This window comes from Periplaneta americana, chromosome 9, assembly GCF_040183065.1.
Source record: "Periplaneta americana isolate PAMFEO1 chromosome 9, P.americana_PAMFEO1_priV1, whole genome shotgun sequence".
NCBI classification, from domain to species: domain Eukaryota; kingdom Metazoa; phylum Arthropoda; class Insecta; order Blattodea; family Blattidae; genus Periplaneta; species Periplaneta americana.
The window spans coordinates 39,751,232-39,769,980 of record NC_091125.1 but is presented as its reverse complement, the minus strand read 5'-3'; the positions used below and the strand labels follow the sequence as shown (position 1 = coordinate 39,769,980).

The 18,749-nt window shown below is 34.9% G+C and overlaps 1 protein-coding gene across 7 annotated transcripts in view; it reads right to left on the bottom strand.

Moving 5' to 3' along the window:
* LOC138705841 (DNA-dependent protein kinase catalytic subunit-like) overlaps positions 1–18,749 on the bottom strand; it is a 290,093-nt gene that overhangs the window by 94,886 nt on the left and 176,458 nt on the right. For 6 of the 7 annotated variants that reach the window (XM_069834521.1, XM_069834522.1, XM_069834520.1 and 3 more), the window contains 4 exons: positions 8,810–9,193; positions 6,267–6,447; positions 3,183–3,473; positions 1,021–1,314 (listed from right to left, as the gene is read on the bottom strand). In XM_069834521.1, coding sequence (XP_069690622.1) covers positions 1,021–1,314; positions 3,183–3,473; positions 6,267–6,447; positions 8,810–9,193 — 1,150 coding nt within the window. The remainder of the gene's footprint in view (positions 1–1,020; positions 1,315–3,182; positions 3,474–6,266; positions 6,448–8,809; positions 9,194–18,749) is intronic. The other variant, XM_069834524.1, reaches the window with a different exon arrangement.

Here is an 18,749-nt window from a genome sequence, read left to right as displayed (position 1 = left end):
CGTACAAGAATTAAAGCCTATATAACACTGGCAAGACCTGTTCTCATGCATGGAAGTGAAGTTTGGACCATATGTATATGTGATGAATAACCGAATCACTGCCAATGAAATGAAGTTTTTAAGAAGAACTTCTGGCTATACTAGATTAGACAAGAAGAGAAATTAGGATATTTTGAAAGAATTAAATATTGACACAATTTTAGAGAAAATTCTAAATTATAGACAGAAATATAAATCTCATATACTCAAGATGCCTACAACAAGGATACCACACCAAACACTAAATTCCCATCCTTTAGGAACAAGATCTTTGGGCCAACCACTGAAACGATGGAGTGAGACTGTAACAGGTCACCAGGCTTAATACGTGATAGGAGGAAGAGGAAGAAGACGAAGACGAAGACGAAGAAGAAGAATATACAACACTTTTATGAAATAAAATTTTGAAGAAAAAAAGGTGATTTTAAAATACAAAATAAGTACAGAAGAATAAAGTTACACGACATTCAGTTTTTCAAACTTTGTGCTTTGGTTCTTTTCTGTAACATATCAACTGCCCTTGGGCAGAACACAATGAATGAATGAATGAATGAATCAATCGATCAATCAATAAATCAACCAATCAACTATTTGTGCTGGCTGGCAAGCTCAGTCCCAAGCTCAGAATGGAATAATAATGAGATAAAAAGGAATAATTGATATCAGGAATGGAAAAATCACTTCTTTATATAGATTCAGCTACTGGTAATGGTATGCCCACAATACAAATTCCTAACATAATAAGCAATTACTGAAACTATTGCAATCTAAAGAGGTGTTTCGCAAACTGCGGAATTCTACTGTTAATACTGTGCTACGTAATATTCTGCTCTATTCTCTACTGTGTTTATCAGTAGAAAATTCAAGTAACTTTCAACGAATTTTGCAATATTGCCATATCAAAAATGTGTTTTAGACGAATGAGTTAATGAATATAGTGCTAATTTTTTTAATCTATAATAAATCACATGCAGAACTTACTTTCAGAACAGAATTGAGCAAACTGAGTGCATAAGGACGGACTCTCGATTCTACATTCAACAATAGTTTTAACAGAAAGAGTCTTATGTTGCGAGGGCGACTGGAATCATTTAGACATTTCCTCAAGCTTTCCAACCATGCAGGTGGTGGGGCATCTTTGTTGTCTGAAGGAGGAGCTGGAGAAATGCCCTCGTCCACCATATGTTGAATTAAGCCACAAAGAGTGGCCATGCATTCATGTTTGTTGAGATCATCCAGTTCCAAGCTCACTTCCATGCCTTCAGCACCAAACTGCTGAAAAAAGATTTGAAATGGATCATCATGAACAATGCTTGATATAAAATAAAGTACATGTAAACAACACTTTTAATTCAGTCACTAAACAATTAACATACCATGCATAAAAAAATAATTATCATCTATACCAGGTTGGCTTCAAGAGTTCCAAGAACAATGACTGAGGGCATTTGGGTTACATATACTTATATGCCCTGAACAGTAGGAAGTACCATACTCTAGTAACCATTGTAATCAGGGAAAGATCTCTTATGAAAGAAAATTCCGCAGTCAAATGTCATGGTCTAAGGCAGACGTCACAATAGGGCCTTCTCGAAGCACTTCCTCCTCTCCCATTTTTAATGTAAGAGTGGAACAAGATGCGGGAGCAGTTCGTGTATCTCCGGATAACGTCATTGACCGTGAAGTTTGAATAGACATCTCCAACCATTATGCTGTAGTGGTCAGTGATCATCAGAAAACGGGCATATAAGGGATTAGGTAGTTGAATGTTATCAGATGTATAGCTAAATTTTGAGTGTGTTCAAGTAATTATTTGTTTTAGATGATGATATTTTTTATGTTCAGTATAGCTCAGTTGGTAGAGCAGCTGGCTACGGACTGAAAGGTCCGGGGTTCGATCCCAGGTGGTGACAGGATTTTTTTCTCGTTGCCAAACTTTCAGAACGGCCCCGAGGTTCACTCAGCCTCCTATAAATTTGAGTACCGGGTCTTTCCTGGGGGTAAAAGGCGGTCAGAGCGTGGTGCCGACCACACCACCTCATTCTAGTGCCGAGGTCATGGAAAGCATGGGGCTCTACCTCCATGCCCCCCAAGTGCCTTCATGGCATGTTACGGGGATACCTTTACCTTTACCTTTTTAGTAAGTAAATTTCCTGGTTATAGTTATCTGAGACAAATTTACAGTTACTAATCTGCATAATTATATAAACAACAAATTGTCTGTCCGTCTGTCTCACTGTGTTCTTAAAAAATAGTGCATCATAGAGAAAGACTCTGCAGATAAAAAATGTTCCATTTTGAGAAATTACTCGGGAAAATTATTGGTTTCTTTCTTAGCCCAATATAGGTTATGAACTATTACCATTGAATGGTGTAAATATAAAAATATTGTAATTCATTTCAATTCATTGCAAGGCTTGCTATTTTATGATTTGTTGTTACTGTTGTTGTCTAATATGTTCCATCTAACATTGAAGTCATTAGCAGTATTGCTCTTCAATATTTTGAGGTCTTAGAATCTCCCTGTTTGACAATGATGCAGTTGTTTAGGTGGTGTTCATCCATTTCTTTTAGATAAGGGAGCAAATAGACATAGTCGCTGACGCGCCCTTTTTAAAACACATTAACTTCATTTCTTCCTCTGGATGGTTGCATAAGATGCACTTCAGTGAAGGAAAAATATTGATTTTGTAAAGGTGATTTGTGAGCCAGTCGTAACCTGTTGTTAGACGAAAATATACTACAGCTGACTTCCGTGGCAGATCAGGTATGACATTCATATATTTATTAGGCATTCCCATTTTTTGTTTTTGGCAGCTGTTTGAAGTCTGTTATCATTCATAATTTTGGTTTTCAATTTTATGTGACGTTTCACTGGGGAGTAAGGTGTTGGTTTAGATCTTGGTAATTGTTCTATCAGAGGTCCTTTTTTTGGCAAGGAAATCAGCTGTTTCATTACTAATAACCCCCCCAGTGGGAGGGTAGCCATTGGAGGACAACTTCTTTGCCACAGTTTCGAAGCTGGAAAATAATGTCGTAGCATTCTTTGTAGTCAGAAGTTTTTGCCTGGATAACTGCTTTCGAATCACAAAGGAGAACTAATTTGGAGAACATAGTTTTCCTCCAATGAGGAGAATTCTTACCTCTTCCAGTAACTTTTGATTTGAACTCGGTGCAGTTGGATTGTCAGTGCGAACTATGGAGGTACTGAAGTCGAAAAGAGTAACATCTTCATTCAGAGTGCTGTCAAAGAGGTACTGAGAGGCACTAGGGATGTAGCGCACAGACTGGGATGCAAAGCCTCGAACCTCTCGTCTTTCATCACGAGCTTGTCTGCGAATGTTCACAAGCTGCTTCCTGCGGACTGGCACTTCTTCCCAGTCAAGGGTCAGTGAATATTCCTTCCTGCAATCCACCAGTTTCTCCCAAGGTACCTGATGAACAGAGATAAATATTACCCATGCTCCTATTTATTGGATTATACACCATAAATTATAACACATATAAATATAAATAATTTATATACTAATACAGTTATTGAACTGTTTTCATTTAAACTCACAACTGTGGTAAATACAAATACTATGAACGACACTAACATAACTAAATAAACAATTAGTGACTTATTTTAGGTGCAATCTGGTTGGATGGTTATTTATACGTCCAGATGTGACAAACTAAAATCTTTCTGGAATTTTCTACTAGCCATTCTTCAGGCAGAATTCATTATCTTCAATTAATTAATTTTTTCTTTGTATGGAGGAAGAGCCCGAAGACTAGCACTACTGCCTCAAATAGCTTATTGTGCCTTACTACTCCTTTACTTAGGAATGTTTGTTGAAGTATGAATGGCTATTTTCTTTGTAGATATCATGACTCAACTATATGGTATCATGTATGCCTTAAATACAGAATACATATGGAAAATGCCTGCTATTATTCGGCTGAAGAGCTTTTGTCATCCAGCCTGCTTTACAAAAAACTGAAAGTTAGAATTTATAAAACATTTATATTACCGGTTGTTATGTATGGTTGTGAAACTCGGACTGTCACTTTGAGAGAGGAACAGAAGTTAAGGATATTCTAGAATAAGGTGCTTAGGAAAAAATACTTCAGCCAAATTGGTTGTTCCATCATAACCTGAACACAACAGTCAAAGAAAGAAAGGTCAAAGGGTCTTCTAATATCACAAATTATATTAAAATAACTTGCGATGCAGTGCTTTCTGTAGAAATTGCTAATAAAAATCCTAACTCTTGGCTACAGGATCAAGCACAAATCTTCAACAAAAACTAAGCTGTTATTTACAAGTTGTTATGTCACCTGTTTCAATGCAAATCACAGAAACATATATGGCACTCTCTTCATGATAGCAGTTCACTTGGAATATAATGAAAATCGACATATAAGAGTCTTGTTCTAACATAGATAATATGAACAGGAAATCAAAATTTATTACGCAACATACAACTAACCCACATAAGAAATACAGTTGTACCACAGTCTACTATATACAGTCGCGAAGCTCAATATGTAGTAAAAATGCAAACATGGATAGTTGCCCACCACTAGGATAGCTACTATCGCCTCATCATCACAGATCTCTCTCCTAGCAGCCAACAAAATATGTTACACTTTCGTTGTCGCGTTCTTTTGGAAAAATTAACACCTTCCTTCCATTATTGGAATATTAAATGCATAAAGTTAATTTATTATTTTAATGAATTATATTAAATTCCACCATAAACTCGAAGATACCTGCAAGAAATAAGTTAATATAATTTTTGTTTATGCAAAACGAACTGAAATTTACTATAATAGCTTCACTCATTCAAGATTATAGCGATAATTAACTATGAAACCAATAAATATTAATTTGCATTTCTCTTTACAACAATAATAGTGGAAATATGAATTAATGGAGTAACTTACGTGTACCGGTACTTGTATGTAGGCTTACGTCGTTAACAAAGTGGGATGAGGTTAAGCAATAATAATCACACCAGAATTGGAAATAAAACGTGATCAATAAATTTTATTGTAACAGACTTTTTCTACGTCTCTAGTAAAGCAACAAATAAAAATAACAACAAAATTAACAGCTATAATTAAAAACATATCCTTTGAAGAAAAAAGTAGGCCTAAGCAATAATAATCCCACCAGAATTGAAAATAAAACGTGATCAATAAATTTCATTAAAACAAACTTAATTTTTCTATGTCTTTAGTAAAATAACACATAAAAATAACAAAATTAATAGCTACAATTAAAAATATATCCTCTGAAAAAAAAAAGTAGACCTAACCTTTATTTCTCTGGAAATTTAGCAGCCTAAGTGACAGAACTTTAACCGGTATCTAATGTCCTTTCGGTTAGACTGAAACATTTCATTGTGAAATTTAAGGATATGATGTATTCTAACAGTCACAAAGAACTTCAAATTAACAGTTTTGTTTCTGCACAGCATTCTTGTGGAAACCCAGGAACCTTTCTGAATCTTTCGGAAATCGGAAAAAGGATAACTCTGGCCTCTTTCTCTTACTGTTGCTACAATTTATAGCACTACAAACGTCTCCTCCTTGTCCCATATTATTATTCCAATTATTATATTCTAGCCATTAACATTTTCATTATAACCAATAACGAACATTTCACAAGCATCAATGTGAAATACGCAACAAGCTAGCACTCGATAGAAATACGACACAGTCCAAAGTCGACCATGGACAGTCTATTGTTTCTAGTTGCTAACCGCTTGGAGCGCTTTATCACGAGAGTTGCAAAAAAACACCTCAAGCTTCGCGACTGTATATAGTAGACTGTGGTTGTACTGTTGGAATAACTAACCATTGTAGGATCCTAAGTTAGACGTCAATATTACACCATAGAAATGACTATTCACCTGTCTTTTGTAAACTGGGCAAGACTACTGTTATGTGATTGGGGGAAGGAACATTAATTTTGGAGGATGAGGTTAACTGCATTGTCTCTCCAAATTTGGCAAATACATACAAAAGAAGACTGTTCATGCTAAGTACAGTACTTCGAGTTTAGGTATGGAACACATTTAACCAAGCAAAAGAAGAATGTAAACAACTTTTCATATAACAGGTACCAATATATAACAATCAAATTTTATCTACGAGCAACAGCCATTTTTTTTAAGAATGTCTATGCAGATGGACATACAGCTGGAGATTTGTAACACTGAAAGTGACAATCTTACCTCTTTGGTTTTGCTTTCGCTGAAGAGGAAGACTGTGAAGAACTTTATGTCGTTCTTGACAGTGCTGATTAACACAGCTAAGGTATTAAATGCAGCACACTGAGACTGTCGGAATAACTCGACCACTTGTGCATCTCTCATCAGATTATCGCTTAAAATGTCAGTGCGATACTTGTAGGCTCTGCAACAAATAAGTACACACACATTTAGCATCTGACAGCATGCACTGTAAAGAAACTTACTAACTTATTGGAAGTTTATGAGATTTTACGTCACTTTTACTTTTGACAGTTCCAATTCGTAAGCGATTATTAAATTCTAACGTCATTTGGTATTCTGGAAATAATAATTTCCAATAATTGTTTGCTATTTTAAAGAGGAAAATTGCAATTTTCACAGTTACACCCATTTTTAAACAACGAAGGTAAAAGTTATTCCAGTAATATGTCTTGAAAGCATATGGTCTATAAAAAAATAAGGGTTCTATTTATATTTCCTGGACAGTGACACTATGAAAAAGTATGTGGTCAGCTCTTTGTTCTGATACATCATAGCAAGCAATAAGTTATTACACTAAGAATACAAAGAAATAAAGTCAATGTCTACAAATATTTCATCATGGGGTATAAAACATAAGTCCTTCAATTTCAAGAACATATCTATAGTGGGGGCGAAGACTAATTGGGATTTCCCGGTCTTTTATTGAGTCAAAAACCCTGATAGAACAGATATTAAAACCTATGCAATGAATTTCGGTGAAGTCTGGAGGGCATAATTAGTCAAATCCACTCTCCAAACCTCTGTGCTGGGGCTCTCTGGGATCTTTTAAGATACGAGAGAGTGGTGTGCGGAAAGCAATGGGAAGCTACCGCATTTACCTTTCCCAAAAAAAAAAAAAAAAAAAAAAAAAATTAACTGCTGGGAAGAAGTAAAAAAAAAAAGGATAGCAATGACAAAGGAAGTTTTTAACATAAAAAGGAGTATCTTCTGCGGACTTCTGGAAAAATAACTAAGGAAAAGACTTCTGAAGTGCTTTGTGTGGGGTGTGGCATGGTATGGGGCAGAAACATGGACATTACGACAAAGAGAAACACTAGACGCATTTAAAATGTGAATACGGAAAACAATGGAGCATGTAAAGTGGACAGATAGAATAAGAAATGAAGCTGCGTTGGAAAGAGCAGGTGAAGAAAGAATGATGCTGAAACTGATTAGAAAGAGAAAAAGGAATTGGTTGGGTCACTGGCTGAGAAGAAACTACAGGTTCGCATGCAGAGAATACCAGCGGAAGGAATGCGAATGAAACACTGCGATAAGGAAGAGTGGGCAACAAGAAAGGTCACGAGATGGCTTGAATGATATTCAAGAGTACAGTCAGAAGAGAAATGACATCGCTAGAAACAGTCTTGCATTGTGATAGTTACATTACGACTTCAGTTTGTTCCATTGCATGTGAATACGTGACTTGTATCACACGGTATCATTATTTCATTCGTAAACATATGTTGCGCGTTTAATGAGCTTCGAATTTTTTTGCTACATTCTTTATTTCCATAGTGATGTCCTCATTTGTTCACCTTCTTGGAGGAGACAGTACTTCCATCAACCCGCACCTCTCCTCCCTTGATGTGCTTACACACATGTCAAAACACGTCAAAACAAACAGCAATGCCACCATTGCTTTTCGGTAATCGTTCCTTGCATGAGCTATACCTACTGAAGGATGCACTGGAAGAAATGGTGAATGGGAGAAAAGGTCGGGGCAGAAGAAGATATCAGGTGATAGACAACATTAAGATTCATGAATCATATGCAAAGACTAAGAGGAAAGCAGAAAATAAGAAATAAATGAATGAATGAATACCTATAGTACAATACTATACAGTCAGGCTAATGTGTGGCAGTGGAAATCTTCTGAAAGAGCTCAAGCTCTCTCCATCTCCATCTCTCTCTCCCCTCCCCCCTCCATGGTACTGAAATATTTCTGCGTTATATCTAAAGTGATTGGTCAAAATCTCGTCATACATATACACTACCCTCCAAAAAAAGCGTAACACATTGAAATCTATTGTTAACATGTTCACTGTATGCGTCTTAAAGACAAGTGATTAAAAGACATGTGGAAACAAAAAATCAACAATGGATTTTATAAATGCATGTTTTGAATTCTTCAATATCTCTCTTCTGTTGTGATAAGTTCCCTGTTCGTGTGCATTAAAACAGGCTAAGGTGTAATACTGTCAATGTACTGAAGTGTTACACGTTTTTTTGCAGGGCAGTGTATTATAGGTTATTAGGGGAGAAAACTCACAATACACACGAAGACACATGCTCACACGTGCTTGTACGCAAGCACCCACACTTGCAAGAATACATACTCGTAAATATATAAAGAAACACACATACTTTCTTACTCACACACGTTTATACAGTCACTCAATCTCTCACATGCAGCATTGCTTTGCAAGACTTCGCTTTTTTTTATTTTTTTCGGAAGTAACCTAAAATGAACTAAAAAACTATTGGTTTAAATTGAATCATACCTGGATGTGAGATCTGTAATAAGTTCCTTGCCAGTGGCAGCACTTGGAAAAGCCGCCAAAGTTATTACACACTCTTTACTCTCCAGTTCACTTGTTTCTATCTGTACAAACAGAGGCCCAATGATATTCCAAGCACCAATTCTCCCCACCATCTGGTGCTCCACTCGTAGTCCACCACGCACATCCAGTTTTTCAGAAAGAATGGTTATCAGAGACTGAATGCTGCCTTTGTAGAATTCTCGGGCAGCATTTTGCCTTGCAGCTAGAAGTAGAGGCTGCACAAATCTTTGAGCACAGCCCAAGCGGACATTTGGATCATATTGCTGATCCATAAATATTTGAAACACAACCTCAATTGCTTTTACTTGATTTTCAATGTTCAGCCTAAAAACAGAAGAATGGGAAATGTATATTAGAATAAAAATATTCTACTTGTAATGTAACAAAGAATTTAGAAAGAACAGCTAAAGCAATTTAGAATATATGTACATATTTCATTAAAGTAATTTATAGTCTTACCAGATCTCACTTTATAGATCTCTTGGATATGGAACAACAAGTTTTGATGGAGAAATCATTGCAATAAGTGAAAGTCTCAGGAATCTTCTATGCCACATCAATAAATTTAAGAATGCAGTTATATTGTCAGACTCCAAAGCAGCTATTCTATCAATAGTCTCTAAACACATACCTTCATCTCAAATTGCAGAAATAACTAAAATGCTCTCTCAATTAATATCACTCAATAAAAGAATTGTATTCCAATGGATACCATCCCATTGTGGAATCCTGGGAAATGAGAATGCGGATGCTTTAGCAAAGAAGGGCAGCACTGCTACTTACAGACCTGTTACTAAATCTACGTTTTACTCTGTGAAAAGATTTATTAAATCTACATACTTAGACTTTAACAAACAAAATTTGATAACACAAACTCAAGGGAAAAAATGGAACTCTCTGCATGAAAATCCACAGTTAATTCCCGATTTACCACGAAAATCGTCTGTAGCTGCATTTAGATTGGCAACAGGCCATGATTGTTTGGCCAAAAACCTGCATAGAATTGGAATATATCAGTCCCCTAACTGCCCATTGTGCAACTCAAACCAAGAAATGGATTCGAAACACCTCAAAATCTGTGCTTCAGTGGCTGGCCATGATAATATCTTTGAAAAATATTGGAGTGCAAGAGGTCAAATGACTTTATTGTCAAACGGCTGGCATTAGAAAACAACAACGACAACAACAACATATTAAAGTGCTAGTCATTTGTCATTCTACCAGGCTACCATAGTAACCAACGTTGTTATTTTGTATTGTTACATTGGAAAGAATTAAATTAGTGTGTTTTAACAGGAGACATATGTAACTAAAAACTGTCTAAAATCGTCGTAAACAGTTAAGAATAATTTTAATGCTGGAAGAACATCGTCATTTAAACCATCATTAAATGTTTAAGGTGATTGGCATAATTGAAAGTGGCGGAACACAAGCTGATGCTGCAGGAAGAGGTGTAATTTCAAGAATGTGGAGTCGTTATGAACAATTTGGCAGTCCAGAAGAAAGGCACTAAGGAAAACCAAGGGTTACCACTGCAGGACAAGACAGATTTCTGTACCTTAAAGCCCTGAGAGAAAGAACTTCAACTGCCACAATGTTAAGAAGTGCCCTGCAAAATGTAAGTAACGTAATTGTTTCAACTCAAACTATCAGAAATAGACTGCATGAAAGAGGGCTTCATGCCCGTCGAGCTTTAAGGTCTCCAGCTATTCGTCATGGAAATCGAGCACGTCGTGTTTTGTGGTGCCCACAACATCAAAATTGGACAGTGGATAAATAGGGACAGGTCCTCTTTACAGATGAATCACGCTTCGGTTTGCACCCAGACACGAGAAGAGTGCTCATATGGAGGCCACCAGGTGACGCAGAAAGGCTTAGGAACGTACAGGAGATCCACAAATTTCAAGGAGCTTCTATCATGGTCTGGGGAGGAATAATGACCAATAGAAAGACGGACCTCGTTCTTGTAAGAGGAACACAGCAAGCAATTTAACTATTTTGTTTGAAATATTAACTGAAGAATTTTACAGCAGGTGTTCAAAATGCTGATCATGCACATTAATGCATCTGCTTAGTCTTCTTCACAAAGACCCAAGAATGCACTCGAGCAATCCTGGGTTATTCTTTTGCTGGAAGGCACCTATAATCCAATGCTACAATTCTTCAGGTGTGGTGATGTCTGTTGTGTAAATCAGACTTTTTGCATACCCCATACACAAAAATCCAAGTATTTAAATCTGGTATTCTAGGTACAGGCCTCCTCTACCTATCCACTGTTCAACATATCTGTTTAGATATCGTCCCACATTTATAAGGAAATGGAATGAGAGGAGAAAGCGGCATATATACAAAGCATGAATATTGCTGCTTTACCGTATTCAAGTGCTCAGTTCACTGGCAGCCCCAACCACCGCAAAAAAAAAAAAAAAAAAAAAAAAATGTATCTCGTAAACGGTTAATTTGCATACTCATGTTTATTAGATCTTTTTTGGTTCTTTTCGCTTTTACTTCTCATCCCTAAATTTTTTACCATCACTTTTGAAACACCTTGTATGTTTTATTTGACTATGGGTGAAGAGACATTGTTCCACTTTGTTAAAGAACTTCAAATAAATTAGCACATTGTTATATTTCATACTAATACCCTAGATCATATATAAAACAGATCAGCCAAGCTTATATTAAATTTGGAAGCAACTGGAAAATAACGGACGCTATGCGTCGCTAGTGTCGAGAAATGAGCTTGCAATAACCAACACTAGATGGCAGAGTACCTGAAAAGTACATAGAGTAATACGACTGTGGCACAGTCTACTATATACAGTCGCGAAGCTTGAGGTGTTTTTTTGCAAATCTCGTGATAAAGCACTCCAAGCGGTTAGCAACTAGAAACAATAGACTGGCCATGGTCGACTTTGGACTGTGTCGTATTTCTATCGAGTGCTAGCTCATTGCGTATTTCACATTGATGCTTGTGAAATGTTCGTTATTGGTTGTAATGAAAATGTTAATGGATAAAATATAATAATTGGAATAATAATATGGGACAAGGAGGAGACGTTTGTAGTGCTATAAATTGTAGCAACAGTAAGAGAAAGAGGCCAGAGTTATCCTTTTTCCAATTTCCGAAAGATTCAGAAAGGTTCCTGGGTTTCCACAAGAATGCTGTGCAGAAACAAAACTGTTAATTTGAAGTTCTTTGTGACTGTTAGAATACATTATATCCTTAAATTTCACAATGAAATGTTTCAGTCTAACCGAAAGGACATTACATACGGGTTAAAGTTCTGTCACTTAGGCTGCTAAATTTCCAGAGAAATAAAGGTTAGGTCTACTTTTTTTTCAGAGGATATATTTTTAATTGTAGCTATTAATTTTGTTATTATTTTTATGTGTTATTTCACTAAAGACGTAGAAAAAAATTAAGTTTGTTTTAATGAATTTTTATCGATCACGTTTTATTTCCAATTCTGGTGTGATTATTATTGCTTAATCTCATCCTACTTTGTTAACTACGTAAGCCTACACTACAAGTACCGGTACACGTAAGTTACTCCATTAATTCATATTTCTATTATTATTGTTGTAAAGGGAAATGGAAATTAATATTTATTGGTTTCATTGTTAACTACGTAAGCCTACACTACAAGTACCGGTACACGTAAGTTACTCCATTAATTCATATTTCTATTATTATTGTTGTAAAGGGAAATGGAAATTAATATTTATTGGTTTCATAGTTAATTATCGCTATAATCTTGAATGAGTGAAGCTATTATAGTAAATTTCAGTTCGTTTTGCACAAACAAAAATTATATTAACTTATGTCTTGCAGGCATCTTCGAGTTTATGGTGGAATTTAATATACTTCATTAAAATAATAAATTAACTTTAGACATTTAATATTTCAATAATGGAAGGAAGATGTTAATTTTTCCAAAAGAACACAACAACGAAAGTGTAACATATTTTGTCGTCTGCTAGGAGAGAGATCTGCGATGATGAGGCGATAGTAGCGATCCTAGTGGTGGGCAACTACCCATGTTTGCATTTGTACTACATATTGAGCTTCGCGACTGTATATAGTAGACTGTGACTGTGGGATGACTTTTTTACGTCATGCCACCTCCAAATTTCTTCCTCATTGTAATGTGAGGTTATGTTACAATAAGACTTTGATGTGTCGCTAAATTGTAGTGTACAGAAGCTTGTTTTACCCAAATTCATCAACACACATAGATGACATTTTGGTACATGGTTGATATAATGTTGTTTGCGTTCAATATATAATCTGTCACCATTTGATGTACGATATCTAATTGTTTTTAATTTTCAGTATACAATACTCACTAGCAACAATTATCACAAAATACTAAAAAGAGCAGATTTGTCTGCGTTTGTTGAATGCACATCATGATGCTCACGAAAAGGCACTAATTTATTTTGTGTGCACAAGATTACAATTTTTGAATATAAACGAAAAGCAGGTATCCCTCTTCTGAAATTTATCGGAAAGGGGAAGAATTACAACTCCCTCCCCCCAAACATGTTTCCTCTTTTCTTAGGCCTACATGTTTTCATTTTACAGGTGTATTATATGATGCGATATGGAAGCAGATAAATAATAACTGTACGTTTCTCGTCCACATTAAATTCAACATGTTCATAACGTAGGCCTGATATATTGCTTCATGTAGGCTACACAGCTGGCAGTATTCTTTTTACGAATAAGCGGTCGTACTAATCATTTTCTTTTCATCTGAACTATTGCTAGAATATGCGTTTGTGTTTTTATTTGCTCTGTATGTTGTTAAATAACTACTGAACATCGTCTTTGGTTAACAAATTGTACTAACATTCGTTTCATATCAGTCTTACGGTATTGAATTATGTCTATAACGTGGGCGAGATATTATCAGGCTGGAAAATTCGCTCTGAATGCATTTTTTTTACACAATTTTCTAATTTTCAGCAGATTTACGATACCCTGTGTGGTTTCTCTCCCAATGCAGAGTTAATTGCAATATACGGTAATTCTGTTACCGTATTTTCCTGACACTTTTATATCCGTTCTCATAAACATACTGATTTAGATTCTTTACCCTACTGTAGGTATTTTGCTCTCTACAAATCGTTAGTCAAATGAAATAGCCTATAATAGTTGTTTCTAACGAATTAGTAGACAACCTCAATCCCTCCTGACCGCCTCCCTTACGAATTTCTTTCTCACTTTAATCAAATTTCCTTTATACTGGTCCTTAAATTACTGAAACTAGTGCTGAGGTAGTTACGGTGATTTCTGAAGTGAAAATCGTTCAATTTATAAGGGTGAAATCAAAAATAATTTTTGTAGCCTTTCCTTGTTCTTAATTGGAAATTTGAGTAACTTCATATTACGACAATATTTCTTCCTTCTTCTGCAGTTAACATAATCGCAGATGGACATTTCTAAATGAAGTTTGTTACACAGAAACCTTTGAGATAATATTGACACTTGAAGTTCTTTATATAGTTCATCTATAAGAGTTAAACTAGCGCTGAGGTAGTTTCCTTCATACTCAGTTTATTCACCTTGCATACATGAGTCTGTAACAGGTTAGGTTTGGTCAGTGCTGTCACGGTAATTTTTTTCTTGGCCATACACCCCACCCCCTGTTTTCTCCCTTGAAATACATTTTACTCTCCTCTCTCTATCTTTCCAATTGTCATTTAATTATTTTTTTTTAATATTAAAGAAGAAGTAAAGAAATTGTTTTGCTTTACAATTTAATTGTACAAGTTTGATTTAAAGAATACACCGTGTAGCACCACCATAGATGCACACTTGTCTCGATGAATCTTGGAGTGTATATTTGCAGCACTTCTTGTTTTTCAACCATTATTTTATATAATTCTGGATTCCAGTGCTGAAGAGGTGGATAATTTTTGTTTATGAACATCAAACAAAATACTGATAGGTACAGTAGGAGCAGCAAGAGATGATCTAAGATCCGTATAGATCTCCACGTACAAAACTTAGGCACCCATATGCCGTATGGCTCCTTACAGACAAAATTTTCATTTCCCCATGCGATTAATTAAAAAAAATTGTAGGTTCCATACGATATATGGCCTCGTGTGGCCTCCATGACAGCACTGGGGTTGGTTAGTTTAGGCACTTTTACACCTTGCATATACAATAAACTGCATCTCCACAAAAAAATTCCTTATAAATTGAACGGTTTTCACTTCAGAAATCACAGGAAGCACTTCAGTGCTACCTTCACCCAGGTAAATAGTTAGCAGTTAATCATTTCAAAGCTCTTATTATATTATGAAATAGCATCACACAATGCTGCCAAAATAAATGTTCCCAGTGTTAAGATTACAGAGTGTAAATTTCGCTTAGGACAGTTTTTGCTCTGGAAAATTAAAGGAAACAAACAGTATATCAAACCACCAGCTGAGACACAAAGCACCTGAAATTCGAAAGTGGTTAAAAATTTTTATATTTCGTTCTTTCTTATTTACCAGCAACAGAAGTACCGGTATCAGATTTTCTGCAGAGCTAATATCAGAGACCCCTCCTATTAGAGAATGTTTTGAATATTATTATATTCTGGAAAACTACATTGGCACATCAACCTCCCCTCCCCCCGCCTGAATTCTGAGCTGAAGCACGAAAATTTCGAAATGTACAAACTACAGATGCGGCAGAATGTTACCACAATGGTCTTCAGCAAGAATTTTGTAAGACATATCCAAATATCTTCATGGTCATTTATGTATTAAAGTAAAACATATACTACATGTGAAGTACCTAATAAAAATGAAATAGAAATGGGAAGGACAATAAAAAAAATGGAATGGACAAACACTAAGAAACTATTCATCTTGAATCAGTGTGAACAATAGGACACTTTTTTTTTGGTGCCAGTGGTATAGAATATGAAATTAAGTTGCATCAATAAATTTTTTGAGTTTAGCATTACTTTAAGTATTTATTGTCCCCTTGTTGGAAAGATGGAATTACTTTGTTTGAAACTTGATGAAATTTTATTGTACCTTAACTCAATTTATTAAGGTACAATAAAATTCAAAATAATAACTGCAGGCCATTTTAAAATAAATCTGTTGGATGTAAATTATTTCTTAATTTATTAGGACCATAGAGGTATTGTTACAAGCGATAGATTAAATCATTTTTATCTTAATAATTTAATGTAGGATGATTATTTCGGGAATTGTTATGCTCTAAATTGTGAGGATATTTTAATACTTTTTTAAAATATAAATTTGGAATATGTTTCAAGTTAGTAAAGAGTAATTCAGAGAGACAGAGGTCTCAAGTATATTTATTGACACATGCCAGAATGAAAAAAAGAGTTCTTGCACTAACATATTGTTTATAAAGTAACCAAATCTTAAGAAATACAGTATATGTACTGGTATTCTATATAAAGGCATAGGAGTGAATATAAATCTGTTTTAAGGAATTCCTATTTAATATTCCTGCTATAGGAACATGACAAAATAAATACAACGCAGCATGGAAGCTAATTCAACTCTTTATCGAGATGTGTTATGAAGGTAGACCGAATCATTCAATATAAATATATAAATAGGACGAATAATAATAGATTAATTTCAATGTATGTAGTATCAAAACTGAAAGCGGTAACTAGTCTATGAATTATGTCTTTCTTAACAAGCACAAATAAAATGGACTCTTGACAATAGACACACATTTGGCTTCAGTAATAACTAGGACTTCAAGAAATTTATGGTAGCTCACCTGTCAGGCAAAACTCTGAATAGTCAGCATTGTCGAACTATAGAAGCACGATTAAAAAGTATTTTTTTCCCCACCCATTACATATGATTGCTTTTTTCAAGTCCCGGTAATAACATTATTAAATTAATTATCCCACATATTTGGGTGGTGCCTTTCTTTGTTTCTGACATACTTTATGAGAGTTTCTCTTTTACACTTCAATAGAGAAATACAACTTTCAGTGGACAGTGAACGTGTAACTCTAATGGAACTCTAAGAACCACAGCATTAATGTTTTCTTCTTTTCTTTCATGTCCTTTAGTTTTTGTTGCAGATAACATCATGCTATTGGATAATTATACATGCACCTTTCTAATAAAATTGGCATATATTTCACTGGTCTCAGAAGTAAAATTAAATGTATAATAGCTTCTCGGTGAAAAACATTTAATGAAAATTATTGTAGGATTTGAATAGAAATGCCACTTTTCAGGCAAGGTTATTCGTGGATGACTGTATAATATATAGAAAAAATTAGTGATAAATTTTATATCACCGCCTTGGAAAACTAGCTTGACGTTATTGAAAACTGGACTACAACAAATAAAATTAAAATCAACGTGAGCAAAAGTAAATCAATATATATCCTTCTGTAAAACACAAAATTAAATTCGTCTCACATACCAATTAAATGGATCACCAGTGCCACAAGTAAACACTTAGGTACTGTATATATTTTAGTAACAAACTGGTTGAAATAAGTCACTAATATTACAAGGATAGCCTGGAAAGCACTAACTTACATTTCTGTATGCGTATTCTTAAGAAAGCTAACCGAAAGTCAAAAGAATTAATGTACATAACCCATGTTCGGTCCACTGCTGTGGAGTAATGGTAGGCACACCTGACCGTGAAATGAGTGGGCCCGGGTTCAAATCCTGATTGGGGCAAGTTACCTGGTTGAGGTTTTTTTCGAGGTTTTCCCCAATTGTAAGGCGAATGTCATGTAATCTATGGCGAATCCTCAACCTCATCTCGCCAAATATCATTTCACTATCACCAATCCCATCGAGGCTAAATAACCTAGTAGTTGATACAACATCGTTAAATAATCAATTTAAAAAAAGACGTCAGATAAGCAGAGGAAGTTACAAAAGCTTGTGGTGGCGAAGAATTTAAAGTTTCCGTGATGTTCAAGAAAGGAAAGTACTACAAATGGGAGGAAAAGTAGATAGCCTATATTGGTGTATTCATCACATGATATTACACAGGAGATATCACCACATATGGTTGTAAATAACCAAGGACATTTTAAATCTGAATGTGTATTTTAGTGTAATCAAGTGTTGCTTTGTATAATAAGAACTGTAGGCACTGTGTATAAATCTCGATATGCATCTGAAAAAAATAGTAATCAACTTGGCAGAAATGTTCGTGTGTCACAATATAATTCGTAATATTTTATTTGTTAATGGCATTGTTATTTTTATTAAAGTATGTCAGCAGTTACATGTACTACACAAGTGTCTTAATTCTTTGGAAAACAACTATTTATGTCATTTGGCACAATAATATGAACATTTTCCATTTTGGTAATAAATTAAGTGGCAAGAAAATGTTCATGTGTCACACCATATAATATTTCATATTTTTTACATTATTAATTATTCCTTTTCATTAAGATTTTCTGTTTATATTTTGGAATGCTTACATTAAAAGACAGTGATGTCTCTTTCATAAACTCTTAAGTATTTAATTAAATATCCTGTGAAGATCATAGTTACTTCGAAAATGTTATGTGTGTCACTATGGAATGACCCATCAGTATTATTAGTATTGTTACAAATTACAAAACCTGAAACTGTTAAAATGGAATCAGGAGTAGTGACAAAAAAATGTAATGTTGTAGGCCTACATCAACATGACTATTTTAATCCAGTGTCTAATAGTTTTTAAGGTTTGAAGACCTTTTGAGGTAAACAATATTGAAAATGTGAGGGAAGGGGTATTTCTTGGTAATGGATTAGGCCTGTATATTTTATAATATTATTAACTATATATTGTTAAAGTATCTAGTAAATATCGTAATATGTATATTATGTAATACTGTAAACGAGACATCATAGG